Here is a 21,894-nt window from a genome sequence, read left to right on the forward strand (position 1 = left end):
AAAAATATACTGGTGAGTGTATGATTGTATAATATGATTTGTTTGCAACTCTTATTAATTTGTTACATTTTTAAGAGTGAACACAACTGGGGCAACTAATTAGTCAGCATTACTGTTGGCCTTTTATGTTATCTTAACATACGTCATATACAAAATATAAACTATCTGGCATAGTAATCCAAATGAGTTTGATTATATTTTCTATCTTGCATGAGCTTGGCTTGATATGATAGTAAGCACGCTGGTTGTGATGATGCAGTAAGATTTTTCTGTCTTGTAAGAGCTTGGCGTGAGATGTTAGTAAGCAGTTTGTTTATTATGATGCAGGAAAGCTACAAGAGGAGAAAGAGTATAAAGAGCAATAAACAATATTAACTCATTCTTTGCTGCTTTAGGTGCTTATTTCTATTTTCACAGGCAGTTTTTTTACTGGATTGCTTCAAGATATTTAGCCGTTAAAGGGCATTTCTTTGGATCAGGAATTAATGTATCTTATTTCAGTTCTTAAAATATCAGAAATAATAAAATGCTCAACATTTATCAGCTTTAATTCATTAGATGTGTCTCCTTTCTTTATTAATGTTTAATCTTTTTCACAGGTTTGAAGCCTCCACTCCGCTGAATGCCTTCATCTCCCGATCAAACCGGTTTCATCGGGACATTGCACCACCATTCCTTTCACAACAGATCCATGGTTCAGAGGACCCCTCAGTGACCTGACTGATTCAGGCTCATTTTTCATTCAAGCTCAGGCTCATTGTCTCCTCTAACATTCTTGCTCTGACTCGGTTTTCGGCGCCCAACATCTCCCTCCTCTGATCACGCAGCGTCTCTACATCACACATCTCATTGCTTCCCACCAGAGTCGCTGGGGTATTTCGCTTACTGGTAGAGCTCATCAAATGAGTCCAATGGGCAGTGGGCAGCCATGCACCCATGTCAAAGCCAAAAACAGTTGCCAGATCTTTCTTTTTTTATGTTTCCCTATATAAATATCTGTAACTGATGCTTTTAAAATGAATGAAAATTAATATGAACCTTAATTTGCCTATATAATAATTTGTTTTAAATTTATCATGGGATCCCCCTTGCAAATGTCTGGAAGAAATCTACAGAATCCCTCACGTGCACTTGCACCTTTCCCCATCCCCTTGGTATTTTCCTTAAAGGAGAACAGCAAGAACTGTCAAAATACGGAGGAGTGGGAGAGCTGAAGCTTCTCTTTCATTGCTCCCCCTATTGGCTGATGATGGCTCCACAGAACATTGAGGCTCCATTCAACTTTTAAATAATTGCACCACTTCCGTGACTAAACCAAGTAGGAGCCCAATTGATCACAGGTTTACCAATCTATCTAGTCCCATGACCAAAACGGCAGCTTTTCTTTGGCTCTTCTTCAAAGCAGTTTTATTTTTAACCAAGGACTGATAGCAAAAATAAAACCGCAGCAAGGTGGCACGTGGATATAAAAATAGATGACAATGATAAAGAGAACATAATTCACGTAAATATTTATTTTAGGCATGGAATGATGCATGCTACAGAAGAGGTGGGATCTTGTGTTCATTGTTTTTTTCCAGAGCAGACAGCTGTGTGTTTGGGACTGAAATGCGAAGGGTGCGTTTTTCTATTTATATCCTTTTCTATTTATAGTCTAAGTTCTCCAGCTTTTTCTTTAGTGACAACCCCTTTTCTCTGAGATCAGGCCTGCTGTCTGTTTCCATTGTGGATAATGATGCTATGAGTATGTTCTTGTTGTCTACGGTCAGGCATTTCCACTGTTCTGCATCTACAAATAGAATATCAAATATGAGAAATTTGCAGAAACAAATAAAAAAAAGCTAACTATACATTGTTGTAATTACTAAAGCTTTACCAAATTTCCAACTGAATCAAATTTAAGTTTTAGTTTCATTTTTGGACAACAAATTCCGTTTCCTGCCCTTTCAGTTCAGATGAAGTCTGGATGGCTTTTTACATGAAATTTGTTGTCACTAACCCTCATTCACTCTCTCATGCTCTCACACACACATACTCACGCTCTCTCTCCGTCTTCCTACCTTCTCCATTGACCACTTCTGTGTTCCTGTCTTCTTGCCCGGAAGCTCCGCTTATCTCTTGGCTCTTCATGTCCTTCTGTCTTCTTTCCTCATCCACCTCTCCACATGTCTTCTTCCGCATCTCCGTGTATCAGGCACTTCTGCAAAAGGACGGAGCCTCTCCCCAATTGGAGGAACACTTAAGAGGCTGCCCTCATGGCTCTGTCTTTTTGCGGAAGCCATTTGACAGGTCAGAATTTTTCTCCATGAATCCGCCTTCATTATTTTGGCCTCTTGGAGTATTTCAGCAAAAGGATGGAGCCCTGGGGACAGCCTCTGTCCGGAGGCTGCACCCTTTTGTGGAAGTGCCTTGGGAGGCCTGGTTCACGGAGCAGCAGAGATGAAGAAAGACGACATCGGGAGAGGAGGACCAAGGCAGAAGAACAAATACGGGCAAGAGAAGAAGCGAAGCTGCGGGGTAAGGAGACCCCCTGCTTCGTATTAGTTTATTTCATTGGGGGTCCCTCCTCATTTGTACAAATTGAAGAAACTGGCAAATTTCGTAAGAATTGTAACTAATATGAATCCAGATGCACAAGTCTACATATCATCTAAAAATGGTTTCTCTAAACATCAACTCACCTTCCAGTTTTTGAAGCAGTAGCTCTAATACCGACACTGCCTCTGTTCGTACTGATGAATAACTTTTATTTTCTGTAAATAACATAAAATGAAGTTAGAAAACTGATAGCAATGGTCTATTATCTTTTTTTTATATATTGGCAGAAGTATTGATGCGAAACTGGTCTTTCTAACTGTTGCTGTCTTTGGAAAAAAATAATTGCGTCTTTTTGATGTGTAAAGGATAAAATTAGGTTTCATAGCAGAGTCGGTTGGGTTTATTTACTAAATGGAAAGGTGACAGGAGCATTGTGGTTTTAACTCCCATATGCCACTATTCATTATGAAGGGTCAACACTAGTTTCTATAACTAGATGTTCTGAGCTGGCCCTGCATAACATTGTGAGCAGGGCTCTCTCCACCTAATGTATCGGTTTGTCTTAGTCTGTCAATTCTCGTCTTGTCATACCCCTTGAATATATGTACTGTATGAAGCGCTGCTCAAATTGTTGGCGCTATATAAATAAAAGATAATAATAAAATTCAACCTGTAAGGCTGACAATATCTTTCTGATTTAACTACACATTCGGTAGGGCCAGCAAAGCTCTCCCTGTAGCAGAATTCCTCTGGGGTTGGACCTCCATAATGAAGTGATAGAGTTAAAACCACAACTATCCTATCAACGATCCCTTAAGTGATGCAGACCAAAGGAAGGGACTGGTAAAGATTGGAAAGTAAGCAGCTGGGAAATAGGAGAAGCGCAGCAGCAAGAACTTGGCATGTGTGGTGTACAACAGGCGTAACAATAGACACATTCCTATCTGCATGAGAGTCATGCCATAAACCATTCCAAAGCATTCTCATCCTCTTACATGTTTTGTAATACTTCCTTTGCAACACAACTTTTGTCAGAATAGTTTCAGAACTAAAGTAACAACTTGGCCCAACACATGGACTGTAAACGTGAGAAATAAGAGAATGCAGTTCCAGTCAATCTGGGCAGACATACCAAGAGAATGTGCTATTGCCGGACACGTTTCTGTAAGGATTTCTGTAAGGGCAGCGCTGTCTGAGTGTTCCTTTTCCAAAAGCAGTAACCTGAAACATAACGTGGTTTTGTCATTTTGCCAGTAAATTATAAACAAGCGCCTATCAAGGTTTTAAGTTCAAGGTTTAGCAAAATTGTTTTCAAACATAACTACTACTTCTCTGAATCTGTTTCCTAACCTTCTTGTGGCTCATTCTGCTTTAAGAGAACAAATGCACCCCATCTCCAAAAACAATGTAAAAAAACACTCAGGAGTGACACATGTCAGTGAGAACAGGAATCTTCTCTGACTTTTTATTAAGAAAAGAGTAAAAGTGTTCGAATGGTCAGTAACTAAAGCAAATTATAATTCTAATTGTGTTACAAACAAATGGGCTCGGAATCAGAACCTTACCCTTGAAAGTATGTATTCATGGACTGAAGGACTGCCTGTTGGACCTTCCAAGTGCTGAGTTTCAGTCTTCCAGACATCAGCTTGCACACCTCAAGTCTGTAGCAACCTGTTGCGGCAATAGTAAAAATAGCTTTTATTTTATTATACCCATTCCTGCAAGTGTTCAGTACTTTTTATGTCACTCTTTCTCCCGAGTAGCTCTCTCTGTTTCATTCATATACATTTTTTTTTTTTATGTATAAATTGTCATGCCACGGCATGAGTAACTAGAGCTTGGCACTGAATGGGTTAAGGGATTTGACTGATGCTAAAGTCCAGTAACATTTGTTCACACCTTTCCTTTTAGAGCCAGAACCCAAAATAAACTTGATTACCCCATGCTGGGTATTGTCACCTGGGACAGGAAGGTATGCCTGTGGAAGAGTGAAGGGCCAGACATCCTGGCTACATCTCCCTGGGGTGTGGAGACAGGGTAAAATTATGAAATGCATAATGTCCAAAATATGATGGGTGCATAACTTTTGGGCCCCATCGTACATTGCATCCTTATGCCTGTGATGTGCTGTTTTCAGGGAGACCAAACACGCCATGCAGGCATGTCCATAGCAAGTGTTACGCGAACGTGTCCTTGTGGCAACTGATACAGGTGTGGAGTTTGGTATGAAAATGATCACTAGGACCAGAGAATTATGATGATCCTGGTGTCATAACTATGCCAAGCTCGACCGTTGTCATATCACATATTTTGTGATCTCAGACCAAAGTTAAGCAGATATAACCCCGCCTTCAGAAGGTCATAGTTCTGAACCCCCTACTCCCATCCCCTTGCTCAGGTAACAGGAAAAGGGCGGTCTTGAGGGGGGATAAAAAGGTGGGCAATTGGTAATGGAGGGAGAGCCTGTTTTTACCATCACAGAGACAACATCAAGGCTCCAAGGAAGTATGATATGATACTGTTTTATCCCTTTTATTTTATACTGTTTTGTACTTGTACTATTTTAGTCTATGTCTCTTTTTATATGCATTTTTGTGTAACAGCACTGTGACCCATTTTATACTCAGATTAAACATTTTTAATCAGTTCTGTCTTTGTTCTCTAACCGAATTCAGCCTAGAGATAGCCTTTTGTATACATATAGATATGTCAACGTTACTAAGCGGTTAACTATATAGATATCAGTTTGGGGATTGTGTAGCTTTCGCAGTCTGATGGGTTACCCACAAACAAAGAAGCCCGGTTTTAAAGTTCTTGGTGGTGGCAGCGTGTTTTACACTGGGAGTTTTGGGGTGACTGGTTGGGGTTGGTGGTGGTTGCTTGGTGCCCTGCGGGGAAAGTGACCAAACGCGCCGGAAGTCTGGTTGGCGTTTGACCCTTTTTACGCCCGTACTCCCACGTCACGGCTCGGCCGATAGCCCTGCCCGTGACATTCTCCCGAGTAGCTCTCTCTGTTTCATTCATATACATTTTTTTAATGTATAAATCATAAATCAAGGGCTGACTCTATCCCACATAACTCACGTTGTGTTTCAGGGTTTCTGGGCCAGGCTTTTCCTAGCGTTGAGAAGGCACACAAAAGACATTCCATATGCAACTCCTTTATCTTATCATCCTCATGTTCATCATCGTCTTTAGGTGAGCGAGCTCCCATTGTTTCCAGAGAAGTCTGGATCAAATGATGGAGAAGATCAAAGACACTAGTTAAAAAATATTGTCTCTAGGTATCAGAACATTAAGTTGGCCATAGGAAAGTATATGTGCTGCACAATTTGAGGTGCTGAGGTTTCCTCTAATGGTCACTGGCAGCATCCACAAATGCCAATATAACTAGGTAAATCAACCAATAATAATATTTTATCTTATGATATAAAAATTACATTTGTTGGAGATGGACAATAATTTGCTTTGCAAATGTATTTTCCTTATAACTGTCGACAAATGTTTGCTTATTTTGTAATTTCCAAACAATGCTGGTGCATTCATAGTACCTTTTCTATGAGCGGAAATAAGAGATCTGCTATGTCACGAAAGCGGTCCACCTTGGTGGATTCCAGCACATTGGCGGCACACTTTAGCGCGCTTATCTTGTATCTGACATTTTCCTTGCGGCACTCCTTAAGCACGGCCTGCACTATCTCATCCACACTTGGCTGATCAGGGGAGGGCGCTTGCAACTTCTCGCTGGAAAGGGAAGACAATCATGTTAGACAGTCACAAAGCCTAACTGTTCTAGCCCAACCGTCTATCTACCTACTCTGTTGGTGGTCTTTGGAAAACACATTTGCACTTCCATCTAATCTCTTGACTTATGTGCACTGCTTACATATGCAGAAACACTCCTACAACAACCACTACTCAATGACACCGATTAGAGAAGGGTGTCCCTTCTTGTTCTGTGGGGAATTGGTATTTTTTATTTATTTTTTTTCTATTTTAATTTCATGGCTCTGCTGTTTATGTTTTTTAACCACCCTGCCTCTAGAAATTATGAAGCTGCTAGTTTCTTTAGAGTTACACCTTATATCCATAGGCTCTACCACCTATGGTTACTTTAGATATAAACAAACCAATTCCTTTACTATCCAAGGGTGTAAGAAACATTGTATCTCCTACATGAGAGATACACGAAAAGGTAAATTTAAATAGAAAAAACATTTAAGAACTAAGGAGAAGCATGCAGGAATTCTCTTTAAATTTAAACAGATACTGGGCATCTATTTACATTTTATTTGCCATAGTGGTGAGCAATAAAGCCATTGTGCAGAAGATGTGCAGACAATAGAGTGTATAAATACAAACCTGCAAGCTGAAACAACTGTTCCAATAGCTTTTAACAATTCTTCCTGGAAGTAAAAATAAGATATATAAAATGTCATGGTATCTTAAGACGAACACATGTACGTACACAATAAAAAACAGACTTTTATGCTGTTTGTTATATGTTGATCAGGTGTCAAATATGTCCCATAAAAAAGGTACTTATTTTATTCACTAGTAATCAATTATTTTTTGTGCATAGTATGAGGCCAGACCACAGTATTACATCCGACTAATTTAGTTATATGCTGTATGATAAATTGTGCAACTTACATTGAGCTAATGAATATCCTATTTAAAATTATACACAGATACATTGCTGTCACAATTTAATCCATAATTTTTGTTTTTGATTATGTTTTGGATAAATATTAGCGCATAATTTATAATGTACAGAAATATTCAGATTATGCAAATAACATGGACTTCGTTTATCGTTAGGATATTACCGTATTTGCTCGATTATAAGACGAGGTTTTTTTCAGAGCAAATGCTCTGAAAAATACCCCTCGTCTTCTAATCGGGGTCGTCTTCTAATCAGACCTCAAAAAGAGGTCTGATTAGGAGACTAAGATCCAGATCCCCCGCACCGCTGCAGGGGACCTGGATCCTCCTGTCTCACCCGACCCCCCCCCTTACACTTACCGGTGCTTCCTGCTGTGTTGCCGGGGCAGCGGGTTGACGTCTACGCGATCCGCGTAGACAACGTCCGCTGCAGCCGGAAGGAGGTTTGGCTAGCAGCGGGGGTTGTCTGCGTCCATCGCATAGACCTTCCCCGACTGTCAGAGATCATAGTCTCTTATCTCTGACAGCCGGGGAAAGTATACGCGACGGACGCATACAAACCCCCGCTGCTAGCCACACCTCCTTCCGGCTGCAGCAGAAGGCGACGTCAACCCGCTGCCCCGGCTGGAAGCACCGGTAAGAGAGGGGGGAGAGTGGGGGAAGGGGGGGGAGAGAGAGAGAGAGAGAGTGTGTGTGTGTGTGTGTTAGTTAAATGGGGGTATAGGGTGTGTGTGTGTGTGTGTGTGTTAAATGGGGGCATAGGGCATTTCTGGAGTGGCGTTAAGGGGGCATTTAATAGAGCACTCTGCCTCCTGAAATGCCTTATACCTCCCTATATGCCACTCTGCCCCATAATATGCCTTTTAACCCCCTAAATGGCAGAGTGGCATATAGGGGTATAAGGCATTTCTGGAGGCAGAGTGCTCTATACAATGCCTTTTAACTCCCTTAATGCCACTCTGCCTCCTGAAATGCCTTATACCTCCCTATATGCCACTCTGCCCCATAATATGCATTTTAACCCCCTAAATGCCAGAATGGGATATAGGGGTATAAGGCATTTCTGGAGGCAGAGTGGCACATAGGGGGTCAAAAGGCATACCATGGGGCACAGTGGCATATAGAGGGTTAAAAGACATATCATGGGCCACAGTGCCATATTGGAGTGGCAAGCCTGGGGGCAGATGTGCGTAACTGGGGGACAGGTTCTAAAATACAAAAAATCTTTTTCTCAATCATAGCTTTTATTGAAAAAAATAGTTTACATGAATTAACATTTACTGGTAAAACTTTTTTCCTTTGGGGTCGTCTTATATTCAGGCTTTTTCTTTTTTTCCTAAGTTAATATTCAGATTTTGGGGGGTCGTCTTATAATCAGGGTCGTCTTATAATCGAGCAAATACGGTACCTTTCCAGCCCACGTTCTTCCAGGCAGACCCTGTAGAAGGGCATTGATCACCAGTCCCAAGTGAGGAGGCACAAGGGAACCCGTTTGCTGTTTCGCAATTGATGCCATGGCAGCTGCTCCCTGAGCTTTCATTTTCCAAGAAGGTGACTGCAAAGCTTTCTGGGTAATACTGATCAACTCTGTCATGTACAAACGAATGCCACCACTGATGCTTCCTTGATTAATAAAAAAATTACATGGTAAGAATGACATTACAGACTTCACTTTACACAAGACTATAGACGTCACCTACTCATTAGACCACAAGAAATCCTAAGCTGGCTCTCCATATGGCATAACTCTATTGGCGAGGTGTAGAGCCTTAGCCCATGGGAAGAACGTAAAGATCAAGTAGGGGAGTATTTTTCTGAAATGTATGGCAGAAATATATGGAGGAGCAGTGTCATGGAGGGCCTTATATGTTAGTACAACTTCGCTGAGTGGGGAAGCAGAAGAAGAGTTGCATGCAAAGAAGGTAAGCATAGCAGCAACATGACCAACATGTGTACCTGGGACATTTTCCTGCCACACTTCTTTCCAAAGATTGGAATCTTCTTTATCACCTTTTTCTTCATCGGAAACTTCATGCATTGCAAGGAAAGCTAAAGGCAATACAACTGCAGAGTGGTTCTTCAAAACATCTGGACTGTAGCGACTGATGGCATGGACTGTTAACGTACAACCAGTTCTGTATGCTGGCTCTTTAATGGAGTACAAAAAAGTGAAAATTAAATACATTTGATAATGCATGCTTTAAATATCAGTGGGATTATCCAAAGTGCTTATTGTAGAGACCCATCTTTCATTAAGTTTCATAATATGGTATGTATTACAATAGACACTATTAGTTTTGTAGGAAAACAAAGAAAATTCAGTCCATTGTCTGGTCTTTTATTGTGTTACTGACAAATGGCAATGCGTATGGTAGAGTTGATCTTACCCTCTTTCTCCATGTACCAAGCACACATTTTCTGTAGTAGTTTCTCTGTACTGCTATCCCTTGCCGTCTGTAAGAATTGAAAACTAAATATTATCTTATTACGAATTAAAAATATAAAAAGGAAGAATAATCCGGAGAAAGAAGACTCACCCGAACTAAGTGGCCCAAAGCAGCGGCATATGACTTCTGCACCACACTATTGCGATCATTTAGTCCATTTAATAATGCACTCATAAGTTTGCCTAGGCAAAAACAGAAGAACATCTATTGAGCAAAATAGTAAATATACTATTTAAAAAACCCTAGAAAAAAATCATAACCAGGCAATCACCAGACCTAAAGTAAATATCAGTGGATTCCTACTACAGGCTTCACATATCGCTTAACAGTAATAATTATATGTTGCCTGGATTAACTAGAAAGATGTGAGATGTTCCCAGGTCTGATTACAGCATGCTTGAGATGATTATTTTACCTAATATAGTCAGTTTGTGAACGGCTAGAGTTAAAAGAGACCATAGGAACATATGCTAATGCGATGCACACCATTTATCTGGGCTAAGTCAGCACAAAATTTGAATCTATCACTACTTATAATGAATGGGTGTAATATTTTGTGCTGTTCTCTATTAACCATAGCAAGTGCTACTCAACCAATCTGATCCAAATAGAGGAGACAACGTATTGTGCACAAAGTCACAACATACCAGAGTAAGGCATCAAGTCTTGAGGGCATTGTGTAGTTAAAGATACAATGACACTGGCACATCCACCCTAAGGCAAAAGAAAATTCATGAAAAAAGAAACTGATTTGGACAAAACTTTATACTGTGTACGTGCAAAAAGCGTACAACTTGTTCATAAATAGGTTTGTCAGGATTGACTAAAATATATTACACTATGACTGATAGTTTAAAAAAAAGGTGAAAAGCCTTCACACCATGGAATACGCACCTTAGTACCTAGGCCAAGTCCACCCCTGATCAAGTCACACAATCTTGGAACCAGCTCTGCCAGGACAGGGGCATCCACATGCTGTATACACTGAAGGGCAAAAGCAGGAGTATAGTGAATGTCCTAACCAACTATGGCACTGAGTACATGGACAGTAATTATCTGTATGACCATTTAAATGGGACACTCATTAAAGTGCATATGATGGCTGGAGTGTCCCTTGAAGTATAATTCCAGAAAAAGTATCACAATTTCAACACAGCCAGGACAAAAATATCTACCTGAATATATATATTTTAAAAAGAAAAAAGGGATATTACCATATTTATTGTTTCCATCATTGGAGAGGACTTGGCGGCACTCAGTCTTGCACTGTCCATCGCAGCCTGCATATAAAAGGAAAAAGAAGAAAAAAATGTAATAAAGAAAATGTTGTTCAATGCCTTGATTTGAGAATTCTCTCTGACATTTAAATTAGTACCATTTAGATCTATTTAAATATATACTCCAGCCACCATTGTATATCACCTTTGTATTGTGCCGTATGATTCATCACTATTCCAATCAAAAGTGCTGCACATTTTTAATGCCCCTTCAGATTGATTTACTATCGTATCTCCCTTCCTTTAATATAGTGATTGAATACTAAGTGGGAAATGTAAAATGACAGTCCGTGTGCACGTATTCATTGTCCATTGAGTGGTATTATAAGCATATATATATATATATATATATATATATATAAGATTCAGATGTCAGCTTCTTGTCTAGTGTCATAGATCATAATACATAATCTCAACTGGCAATCAAGGTCATTGTGAAGGCCATAGTAATGTGCGAATAATTAAATAATACTGAATACAGTAAATGTGTATACTTCTACACAGTAATATTTCTGCTCACCTTCTCTTGATCCGTCGCTCTCAGACTGAGGTAGTTGAGAACTTGAGGTTCCAGGACGCTCAAGGCCTCTAACAACGCAGGGATTAGTTTTGGAGTATGAGGCTTCAACAATTCCCCAGCACTTTTGCTGATTTTAACAAGCGTGTTGACACTGCGATGCACACAGAGAAATGGCATACAAAACGTTATACAAGCAGTCGTATAATTTATTGGATATAAAAAAAAAGATAACTAAAAGGGGCCTAAGCAAGAATATGGCCCTAATAAAGTGACGGAAGAGTTTCATAAACAGGTTTTTATTAAATATGTTGATAGAACGTTAATTAATTCTGATGTACAGAGACCAGACAATAAACAAGACATTTTTCAGTTTAATGTTTTGAAAATAAAATGGCTTTATGAAGGAAGCATGATCTCTTTGTGATGTTTTTAAACTAGATGTCTACAAATCATCACATCTGAAACTTTGTATGGGTTCAGCTAACATTGTCCACTTCTTCTCTTACCTCTGTGGGAAGCCTACTGAGCAAAAGGAAATTAGCTACACAACAACACAAGAGCAGAAACCAGGGTGGATTACCTTAGTGCCCTGACTTCAGTGACCGTGCTCATCATTCCCTTGTCCAGGAGACACGGCAGAAGCACGGCGATTGTCTTTTGGCCAGCGGCTCCTTTGCTGGGATCACACATCCTTATAGAGACCTTTAAAAGACAAATGCAGATAAGTGATTATTAGCATTAACCCTACTTATATTTTATCAGGTAGGGTGGGCTTATAGATCAACCCTGGAAAGGTGAGTTGGGAGTGGGCAGTTAGACAGTCTGAGACTACAGGCCACCATGTTTTTCTGGTTTCATCAGTTTTTTTTTTGTTTTTTTAACCCTATGCTCTGGTTGCATTTACCTTGCTCAACGTTTTCACAGCTAGCTCTGCAGCTTTCCGGACAGATTCCTGGTAGAAAAAAGGCAAAGACGACATGTTATGATATGTAATCACACATCATCGCAATATGCCCACAAGACACAAAGAAACGGGGCCCCTTGGACCAATAGGGAAGGGGTCATGACTGCTGGCCAAAAGCCCTACCCCACTAATGGTGTCCAGTGTCTTTATTGGGGGGGGGGGTTACTCTTGGTATTGGGTGTCTTTTAGACCTCAGGCTATGGGCTTAAGGGGTCAAGGCATCATCTTATAAATAATATTGCTTTCAAAGCCTGCTCTTGGAGGTCTACTAGAACAACCATGAAGGCAGCTTGCAGGTGCTTAAATTCTGTATTTTTCCTTTGGATACTACAGCAGCTTATATTAGGCAGAATGATGACAAGAAAGAATAATGTCAAAAAGACACTGCAACAGAAGAAAATATGTCCTTGATACTTCTATATAGAGCATAACTTTTCTTTACTAAAACGATATGAAATATTTCAACAAACATCGTTTATCCCCAAGCAGAAGCTGATATAACTAACACAAATGCAGTGTAATGCGTGCAGTCTTACCTTTATATCATCCTGGACTCTAAACAGAGTCTCCCATATCTCAGGAAGCCTGTCTACAACATCATCCAACTGCCGGCCGCGTAGCAAGTCATTAAGTGCTAAACAGCTGAAATCAATCATTTTCAGATAACATGATATTTATTAATATGTGTACAGGCTCAATAGATTTGCTTATATGCCAATAATACATATATGCCTTTGTCCTATGGAATTGTAAAACATGTTAGGGGGCTGTTGTATTTTGGTATAGGCATAGGGGGGGGAAATGTATCTTAAGGATTCGATGCATCCTTAAGGACAGAAATTTAGAAACAGACAATGCTGAAGATAGACAGATACGAGGTCGTCATAATTTAAAATAAGTGACAAGAAATAAAATGAAAGATTCTTCACTCAGAATGTAGGACATGGGGTGCGTAATATATATGAAGCCCTAAGTCAATACTTCCAGAGAAATCATCATACCCATTAAGTAATATAAAAGAGGATAAAAGGGATGTTACTGTCTTTAAGGTGCATTACTAGACTACTAAAAACGTGAACTGTAGTGCATGGAAACAGCTAAATAACAGGTTAAGTTCTGAGACCAGACACTGGTAGGCAAAACGAAGCAGTCTGCCATCAAGATAAAAGTCGGAAAGAACCAATATTAACATTGAGCACCACCTACAACAGTAGTTAGAATGAAGAATTACAAGTCAAGTTATAATAGCTTTACGCACATATTATAAAAATTACACACATCGATGTATACTTTGGGGACACAAATACAAAAGAAGCAAACTAAAACCAATGAGGTATACCATTAATTTAAGAGAGGAAACAAAAACAAATAAAATGGCATTCGATTTATAAAAGTGAGGGTTCAGCAGCATACAAAGATGCCAATAAAGCCTACAAAAATGCTACTAAAATGGCTAAATTGGAAAGAGGAACTGACTGCTAAAGAGAAAAAAAAAAAACATTTTTTTAAGGTATGGAAGCAGAAAAAGCCAAAGGCCTGGAAATGGGAAATTCGGCAAGTGAGGACAGGAAAAAGTAGATATTTTAAATATTTTTGTCTTTTGTTTACACCAAGGAAAAAAATGGTGGCTGAACCTCTGTAGGTGGATTTTACAGAACCGTTACCACAAACATGGGATTGGATGACACAGGGCTATAAACGCTACAAGGCATACAGGGCTATAAACAATAGCATAGACATGGATATTTTAGAGTTTCTTGATCCAAGAAGAAATACGATTGCCTTTTAGAACCAAAAAAGAATCCCTTCCTCCCCAAGTCGAAACAAAAATTGAAAAATTAAGTATATAGGGGTTTTTGACATATTTAGGATCAAAAGCAGGAAGGATAAGTAGAAGGGTAGAACTTGGTAGACTTTTTTCAACATAAATTACTATATTACTATGTAAGTGACCTGATAATACACGTACGCCTGTGCAGTCTACTATCGAATATGAGGAAAGGGGCTAGTCCCATCAGCACAAAACTATACTGTATAACCCATTCAAAAGCTGCGGCTGTTTCAGGCTTCATTTCATTTTACCTCGACTCACGGATCCTCCACATATTGCTTGTCAAGTTATTTATCAAGTCTTGCAGAATCTCAGGCAAATATTTATCTACCTGTTAAATAATAAAAAAAAAAAAAAAGACAGGACTTAACTAGTGTGCAATATAAACCCAGAATATCACACAATATTTCATTTTTACAAATATAAACACAAATCTGACATAGGCAGATAGATATATATATATATAGATATATATATATATATATATATATATATACACACACACACACACACTCCAGATGGCTGGTGTGTAACACATTCAGCATAGAACAGGACATAAGGGTCTTTTCAATCCATGGAAAACACAGCAACACCTTGAAACTAGATAGATATATAGAGAATATAATGTTGTTTCTCGCAGCAGGTTCTTACGGTTGTCTTGTCTGTGACTAGGGCGTTCCATATGCTGGTCATCGCTTGACGAATTCCAGTGTTGGGGTCAAACTGATAACGATATAGACGTGGAACCAGTTGGGGCAGGAATGGAGCAAGTTGCTCTCCAGCTTTGTCAGCTATCACATTAAACCCAAATGCAGCACCCTACAAGGAAAATAAATGTAGCGGTCAGTTTCATTATTTTGATTGAAACACTAAACCATAGTAAGCAACACAATGCAAAGTTACGCGGGCCTAAACAAAAAAAAAAAGTTACTTATTTATACTGATGTGTTGTCATATGTAACCAATATGATGCTTTAATGTTATTACTTTGCATCAGAAGGCGGGTTGACCAGTAAAAGTAAAATAGGATTGTTGAGAAGTAGATAACTTCGGCTGGAAGGTAGATCCATTTTATTTGGCGAGCAAATTTAAATATGCTTTGGATAGGCATAAGGCTTTCCTAAACACAAGACCATACTAAGGACCATAGAAAAAAGTTAAAATACACAAATTCTGCGTTTTCAAATTTCTATGTAAAACCTTGTGGTTTCCGTGTTATTGTCAATCACAAGAACAGTGTAACAAATCCTAAGTGTCCAGTTTTAATTGGCCAGCGTGAAAAACATACTGCATAGAACTTAGGGGTACAGACCCACTTGAAAATAATTACCTTTCGCGAATTCCACATGGCATGGTGGTTAGCCAGGTTCATGAACTTATAGATGAGGTCTGGTTGGCTGAGGTCACTAGCCAACGCACACAGCTCCTTATATGTAGACAGTCCCTGTCTGTGGTTAAAAAAAGAAAACCAATTACTGTGGTTTCAAGTCTTATCCTTAAGATAAAACAAGATCAAGGAGTGATTAAGACTTACATCAGGAAAAATGGTTGAAAAAACAAAAGGCACAAACGAAAGGTACTTTTAGTAAATAATTGTATGTGATGTTGTGTGCATTGGCAGACCTGGTTGCCATTTGGAGCGAGCATTAACTCCGGCTCTGTCTGACGTGTATTTGTACCTGATTTTACTTTTTAAAAAAGGTACAGCTATACACTTACCCATCTGGTGTTTTTCCAAGAGAAACTCCCTGAAAGACTTCTGTGTCTCCAGCAACTTCATGCCTCACTCTACAAAATAAAGAAATACCCCCTTTTATTTTTAATATGAAATTAGATGCAAGAAAATATATGCCTTTTTACACCTGCACAGGATGAAAATGAAGCAGCTGCCAACAGGTGTTTTGACAATTCTGCTATCAAAACGCAAATATATACAGTGTGTAATATTCATAGGTCCATGTCTTGCCGGACTGTAAAAAAAAAAAACAAACAAAAAAAAAACCATCACACCATAAAGTTGGACACTAGCATAAGACTGCCTGGGTGAGGATTCTTTATTTGTATCGAGGGTGATGTGGTGATGTTGAAAGTTGAGAGAATGGATGGTTTCTTAGGATGCAGGTTGAAGGTATCTGAATAGATATCTATAACAGATATAACAGATTATAGGGGCAGTTTGAGTAAAATCTAGTGGTAGAAGAGATACAAGTTGTGGGAAGTGCGAAGAGGGCAGCTAAGAGGAGATTTGGAAATAACAGCTATGTGGGTCAGTCTCTGGGGTTTAACTTTCATTCTGGAGGACCATCATAGGAGAGGTGAAAGGCAGAAGCGAGAGAGGGCAATTAGTAGGTAGTTGCAATAATCCAGATGGATAACACAAGGGAACGGATTAGTATTTTGGTATTCCCCGTCTTGTGCAAAGAAATGACAAATTCTGGAAATAGTTTACCGATGAAGGTGCTATGTATTTGGTGAGCCAAATGGTGAAATAGAGGGTGGATTTGAGTGAACTTGGTCTGTTGGGTACACTGCGGAATTCTCAACTGATACAGCGATTGTAGAACTTTCTAGTAGTTTGGAGGCCAGCGTAAGAAAGGATATAAGATGGTATTTAGTTGGGGATGAGGGATCTACAAAAGACTTATTTAGAGCAGGGCGGGAGGGGGTTATTTGAAGAGGAATGGCAACACAGTTAAGCGGAAGTGGTTAATAGATGGATTAGGGTAGGGCTAAGTACACTCACTAGGGGCGTTATTCAGGGTGCAATTTAATTTTTAAAATGGCTAGCAAGGTCTTGGGCAAAGAAGTCAGAAGAGGAGGGAGTACTGTGGAATAGAGGAGGCTGCTAAAATCATAAAAACAGACATTTAGGGATGGGAGAGAGGGAATTGATGATGAAACATTTAATGAAGTACATTTAATGTTTGGCGACGTGAAGGGCAGGGGAACAGAGCATGGATTTGTAGTGTGCAAAGTCCTTCTCCAATTGTGATTTTGTCCAGAAAGTTTCTACAGGTATGCAGATGCTTTTCTAGGTAAAGGAGGGGTGGGAAGTATAGCGAGGCTGTAGGTAAGAAGGTGGTGGTCAGACAGAGATATGTGGAGTCTGAGAATGGAGAGACCATACAGAATTGCGAGAAGACCAGCTCAATTTGTTGGCGATTGCAGTGCTTGGGGGAGGAGGGCTACAGTGAGAGTGAAAACAAGGTGCTGAGCATTTAGTGGCCTGTTCACAGGTACACACACAAGTACTAGCTTCCTGAAAGTTACATGTGCAGTTGTTGGTTCGCTCCTTCTGAAAAATTCTACATTGCATTTCAGTTCTAGATGGCCCTTAGAGGCTAGGTCAGTTTGATATACGATGCTTGGTCATGGCTGAGCTAGTCCCATGGTATTTTTGTGCACTGGCAAATTAGACTATGATCTAGACCTATAGCATGTGTCCACATCTCTACTTAATTCCCACTGATGGTAAAAATTAATATATGTTATAAAAAAAGTAATAAGGATATCAACCAATATTAAGCAATGTCACAAACCACAAACAACAAGGAATCACTGTACCTTTTCCCAGTCATGAGCGTCTCCACAAGTATGGACACCAGCTCCTGTTGGTCTTGCTCATTGCCCAGTTCAAATACCAACCCAAGACCTTTTGATGCAACATCTTGGCTAAGTTCTGTAACAGATTGTGTGTAATTAGCAATCCAGGTTTTTGTTTTTTTTGTTTCTTAGGCGATGATCAAAGACAAACATTTCAATATATATATATTTATAATAAGTTCCAAGGAGTTAGGGCGATAAATAGTCAGATATTTATAGTTTAACTGTGTAAAAAGTGCCAGCTACAAAAAGCCATTTCAAATCCTTGTAACAGAACAGAGCTACATACACTCTGAACAGTCTATATACCATGCATTTCACAGCAATTGAAGAACATAGAAGCCTTTGTATCAATTACACATGTATTCCTCATACAATTCTGATCAAAAACATTCTCTTCAAACTTCTCGGTTCTCACACAAAAAAGTAAATCATCCTGAAATGTTATAATCTTAGTGCTGAGAATATTTATTGAAGACAAAGAAATACATACCATCACTATCACTAAGAATTGATATGAAGGCACTCTGAGTCTCTTTCAGCTTAGACTACAAGAAAAAAATCGAAAACACCAGAAGAATTGTAAAATAGTAAAATAGATTTGGTGAGAAGACACGTTAGGTATGTGACAACAAAGAATGTTATCTTAGTATATTTTGTCAAATACCCTCTACGTATATTTTTGTTAAATTTTTTGAAACAGTTCTAGTTTTCACATAATCTAATGCTTTCATACAGTTGCATTAATCATTTGTATGAGTTCTAGTTGTGCCATTCAGTCCCCTTAGGATGTACCTGTCCATCCTTAAAACATGTGGCAAGAAGCCCATTAGGACGTACAGGCAAATCCTGACTTTGTTGCAGCGACAGGGACATAGCCTGATCTCCCATGTATCTATTGAGAGCCTGCCCCCCCCCCCGTTGGCAGAAGCCAGCATCACTGGGTTCCTGCCGACTGATGGTGTGTAACAGCACTTGCTGCGAGCGCCGGTACACTGTTATTCAAGGAATGCCCGATCGTGCATTCCCTTCTGGTGGGTGTCACTGCTGACAAAATGATTAATTAAATAAAAATGAAGAAAAAAATCTATTTGGAGCCCTGTGATGTCACCATAACATCACTGGCATAACAAACGTATGAGAGATCCCCAAAGGGATCTTGAGCCATAGTGCCCCTCAGCCCTTCCACTATAAATAAATAAAAAAATATTTTAAAAAATCACTAGTCCCAAACCCTGTAAGTCAATAATTGGATATGAAGTATATAAATATAGAGAAATATGTAAAGCATGGATGTACTATATTTTTAGTATAGGTTTTATCTATTACCACTAATTATTATGTTTTATGCATTTCTATTAATTTAAAGAGGCCCTACTTCTCCTGAACAAAATGATGTACTGTATAATTTGGGTTCATCAAATATGGAAAAGGGAATCAAAAATATGGTAAAAATATCTTGGCTCTTTGGTTATGAAACCCCCCAGGGCTGAAGGGGTTAATTAAGCCACCAGCTTGAGTTAAGTGTGAAGTGAATATAGGCCTACCTTTACTTCTTGATGTTTGTTCAGCTTTTTCACCAGAGAAAGTAGCCATATACAAGATGCTTGTCTGACATGTGGGTTAATGCTGACTACATGCTTGTTAAGAACCTGATCCAAAACCCACGGAACCTCGTCGTTCACTTTCACATCTATCCAAAAAATTAAATAAAATAAAAAACAAACAATCATGGGTTATACCTAAAGTACTAAAATTGGCCAGTCAGTGAGTCTATACATTCCAATGGTTGATTTTGTAATTGCACCACTTTTCTCACTTTGCTCCAGGATTGCCCTTTACATGTGAAACAGATGTTCTTACATAGAACTTTTTTGTCCGGCAAATGCACAGCTTAACATTGCTAAATAACTATTAAATGATAAATTAATACAGGGCACGTTCCACAAAACAAGAGGGATAGTCTTACTAGTCATCCAATTTCTAGCAAGAATGAATTAAGATAACTGCCCTCACTCAATAACAAACAGCTTTCCGATACCGGAATGGTTATTTCCAAAAATGCTGCATTTGCTAATTTTTACAGGACAATTGTAAAATTTACATAATTCAACAAATTCAAAGATTTGCATTTAAGAAACCTGGAAGTAGAAAGAAAGGACAAAAGTAATCTGAGCAGAGAAATCAAGGTGTATTCTCCCGTGTTCCACTAAAAGTTATGTTTTCTGCACATATTACACATAATGATAGATTTCCAATGTTATTAGAAGAAAGATTCTAATTGGTTACCTGCTGGGGGATGGTAATCCTCTTCTGTAACAACCCAAACATCCCTAGCGGCCGATGATTTGGTACCAACAGCAGCATTTGTAATGGCTTCTCCAACAGTGAACTGAAGCTCAATTTGCTTTGCCTGGAATAAAAACCAAAATACGAGCAAATGATTAGAAGGGGGGGGGGGATTTATCAGTGTATAGCCATCATCATTACAAAAAACTGAAAAGCTAATTGTGAGCTGGTCTCCCTACGAGCCGTAATGTAATACACTAGTTAGGCTTCTATAACCCACTAGAGAACTTGAGTTATGCCTAACAATTGCAAGTTGATGCCAGTGCAATTAGGTATTATGGAACCAAAGGATTTTTTTATTTTTTAAGGTGAATGAATAGGAGCAAATAAATAATATTAATACTAAATAATAATAATAATAATAATAATAATAATAAAGCAAACAAAATCAAACAGCTCACAAATAAATCACTTACTTCAACCGACTCCATAAGACCTTGAAGCAGCATTTTCTGATGAGGGAAGTTACCATCTCCGACCGGTAAATAACCAAGTGTCCTAATAGCTCTCTCTTTTGCCTGAAAATAGAATGTATATGCAAAGCTGTATGAGGAACAGGTCTGTCACTTGAATTAAAAAATGTATATCTATGTTTATTGCCTAATTATCCATAACACATAGTCTGATCCTCACCAGTTAGAAGTGAGAAACGTACAGTGTACAGCACCTGTACTGTCAGCAACAGGGAAGGTATGTTCCAGCAAGCGACTATAGGCAGTTGAGTTGCTAGGCGATACCTCATAAAATGCTGGTCCTTTTAGGACCAGACACATATCCTATTCTATGGCCTTTTTGCACAATTTGTGGCTCTGAGCCGTCGGATTGAACACATTCAAAAGGGCATTTCCCGCCAGTGACAACACTGCTGACATCATGGATCGGGTCTCCTGCTACAATACCTCACTGATGGATCGCATGGTGTGTGTGTTTGTGTTTATGTGTGCGTGTGTGTATGTGTTGCAGCCCCAATGACAGAGCATGGGTCTGCAAACAGCAACCAGGGGTCTCACCACAGAAATCCCCTGACGGCTATTCAGGGAATCCTCAGCTGTATGCATCGTGCTATGTTCTCTATGTGCCTGTCAAATATGTTTTTCACCCCACTAAAGCATTCCCCAGTTACCTTAAAAAAAATTAAATACATATGCTGGGTTGACTACATTTTATGGAGGTAATTTAAATTGAGTCAGCTACCATGGTAATGTCTGTGTAAAAACACAAATAAGTAGAACTATCACAAACGTTTTACAGAGATTGGCGACAACATGGCTGCCTGAAAAGTGTTGTCAGTAGAAGAAGTCGTCTTCTTTTCAGTAACAATTATTTTGGGTGCTTTCGAGATCTGTGACCACCACTGACATTAGACTGCTTGTAATTGTTGTAATATTTGGCCTATAATTTCCAAAATAGATAGATATAAAGTATCCCAGGTATATGTGGTGAATTCTTCACCAGGGCAAGTTAGTGAATATACTTTTAAGCTGTGAACAAATGTGGAGGGCGGGGTTCCATTTTTTCTGCTTTTTTCCAAATTAATTCACACAAAATAATGTAGTCTATAAACACGGTTTCAAAAGAAAGTCCTACTTGTGCAAAAAAAAAAAAAAAAACAATATAGAATTCTGAAATTAAGGTTTAACAGAGACATAAAAACAAGAAAAACGCTCTGGTCGGTAGTGTAAAATAGTCCTGGTTAATGA

General features: G+C 39.1%; 1 protein-coding gene across 1 annotated transcript in view; it reads right to left on the reverse strand.

Moving 5' to 3' along the window:
* Positions 1-1,496: 1,496 nt before the first annotated feature.
* The window catches only part of ECPAS (Ecm29 proteasome adaptor and scaffold), a 36,770-nt gene continuing 16,372 nt past the window's right edge, over positions 1,497-21,894 (reverse strand). Inside the window, exons 23-49 of the mRNA XM_053465879.1 lie at positions 20,611-20,712; positions 20,135-20,258; positions 19,393-19,538; positions 18,339-18,393; positions 17,807-17,921; positions 15,962-16,030; positions 15,573-15,690; positions 14,894-15,061; positions 14,494-14,573; positions 12,948-13,053; positions 12,352-12,399; positions 12,028-12,149; positions 11,448-11,598; positions 10,865-10,930; positions 10,545-10,634; positions 10,298-10,364; positions 9,741-9,832; positions 9,591-9,657; positions 9,160-9,351; positions 8,612-8,826; positions 6,901-6,944; positions 6,090-6,282; positions 5,623-5,767; positions 4,104-4,209; positions 3,671-3,759; positions 2,682-2,753; positions 1,497-1,789 (exon numbers count right to left, since the gene is read on the reverse strand). Of these exons, the coding sequence (XP_053321854.1) occupies positions 1,644-1,789; positions 2,682-2,753; positions 3,671-3,759; positions 4,104-4,209; positions 5,623-5,767; positions 6,090-6,282; positions 6,901-6,944; positions 8,612-8,826; positions 9,160-9,351; positions 9,591-9,657; positions 9,741-9,832; positions 10,298-10,364; positions 10,545-10,634; positions 10,865-10,930; positions 11,448-11,598; positions 12,028-12,149; positions 12,352-12,399; positions 12,948-13,053; positions 14,494-14,573; positions 14,894-15,061; positions 15,573-15,690; positions 15,962-16,030; positions 17,807-17,921; positions 18,339-18,393; positions 19,393-19,538; positions 20,135-20,258; positions 20,611-20,712 (2,988 nt within the window). The 3' untranslated portion in view covers positions 1,497-1,643. The remainder of the gene's footprint in view (positions 1,790-2,681; positions 2,754-3,670; positions 3,760-4,103; positions 4,210-5,622; positions 5,768-6,089; positions 6,283-6,900; positions 6,945-8,611; positions 8,827-9,159; positions 9,352-9,590; positions 9,658-9,740; positions 9,833-10,297; positions 10,365-10,544; positions 10,635-10,864; positions 10,931-11,447; positions 11,599-12,027; positions 12,150-12,351; positions 12,400-12,947; positions 13,054-14,493; positions 14,574-14,893; positions 15,062-15,572; positions 15,691-15,961; positions 16,031-17,806; positions 17,922-18,338; positions 18,394-19,392; positions 19,539-20,134; positions 20,259-20,610; positions 20,713-21,894) is intronic.

Source organism: Spea bombifrons, chromosome 1 (genome assembly GCF_027358695.1).
Source record: "Spea bombifrons isolate aSpeBom1 chromosome 1, aSpeBom1.2.pri, whole genome shotgun sequence".
Classification (NCBI taxonomy): Eukaryota; Metazoa; Chordata; class Amphibia; order Anura; family Pelobatidae; genus Spea; species Spea bombifrons.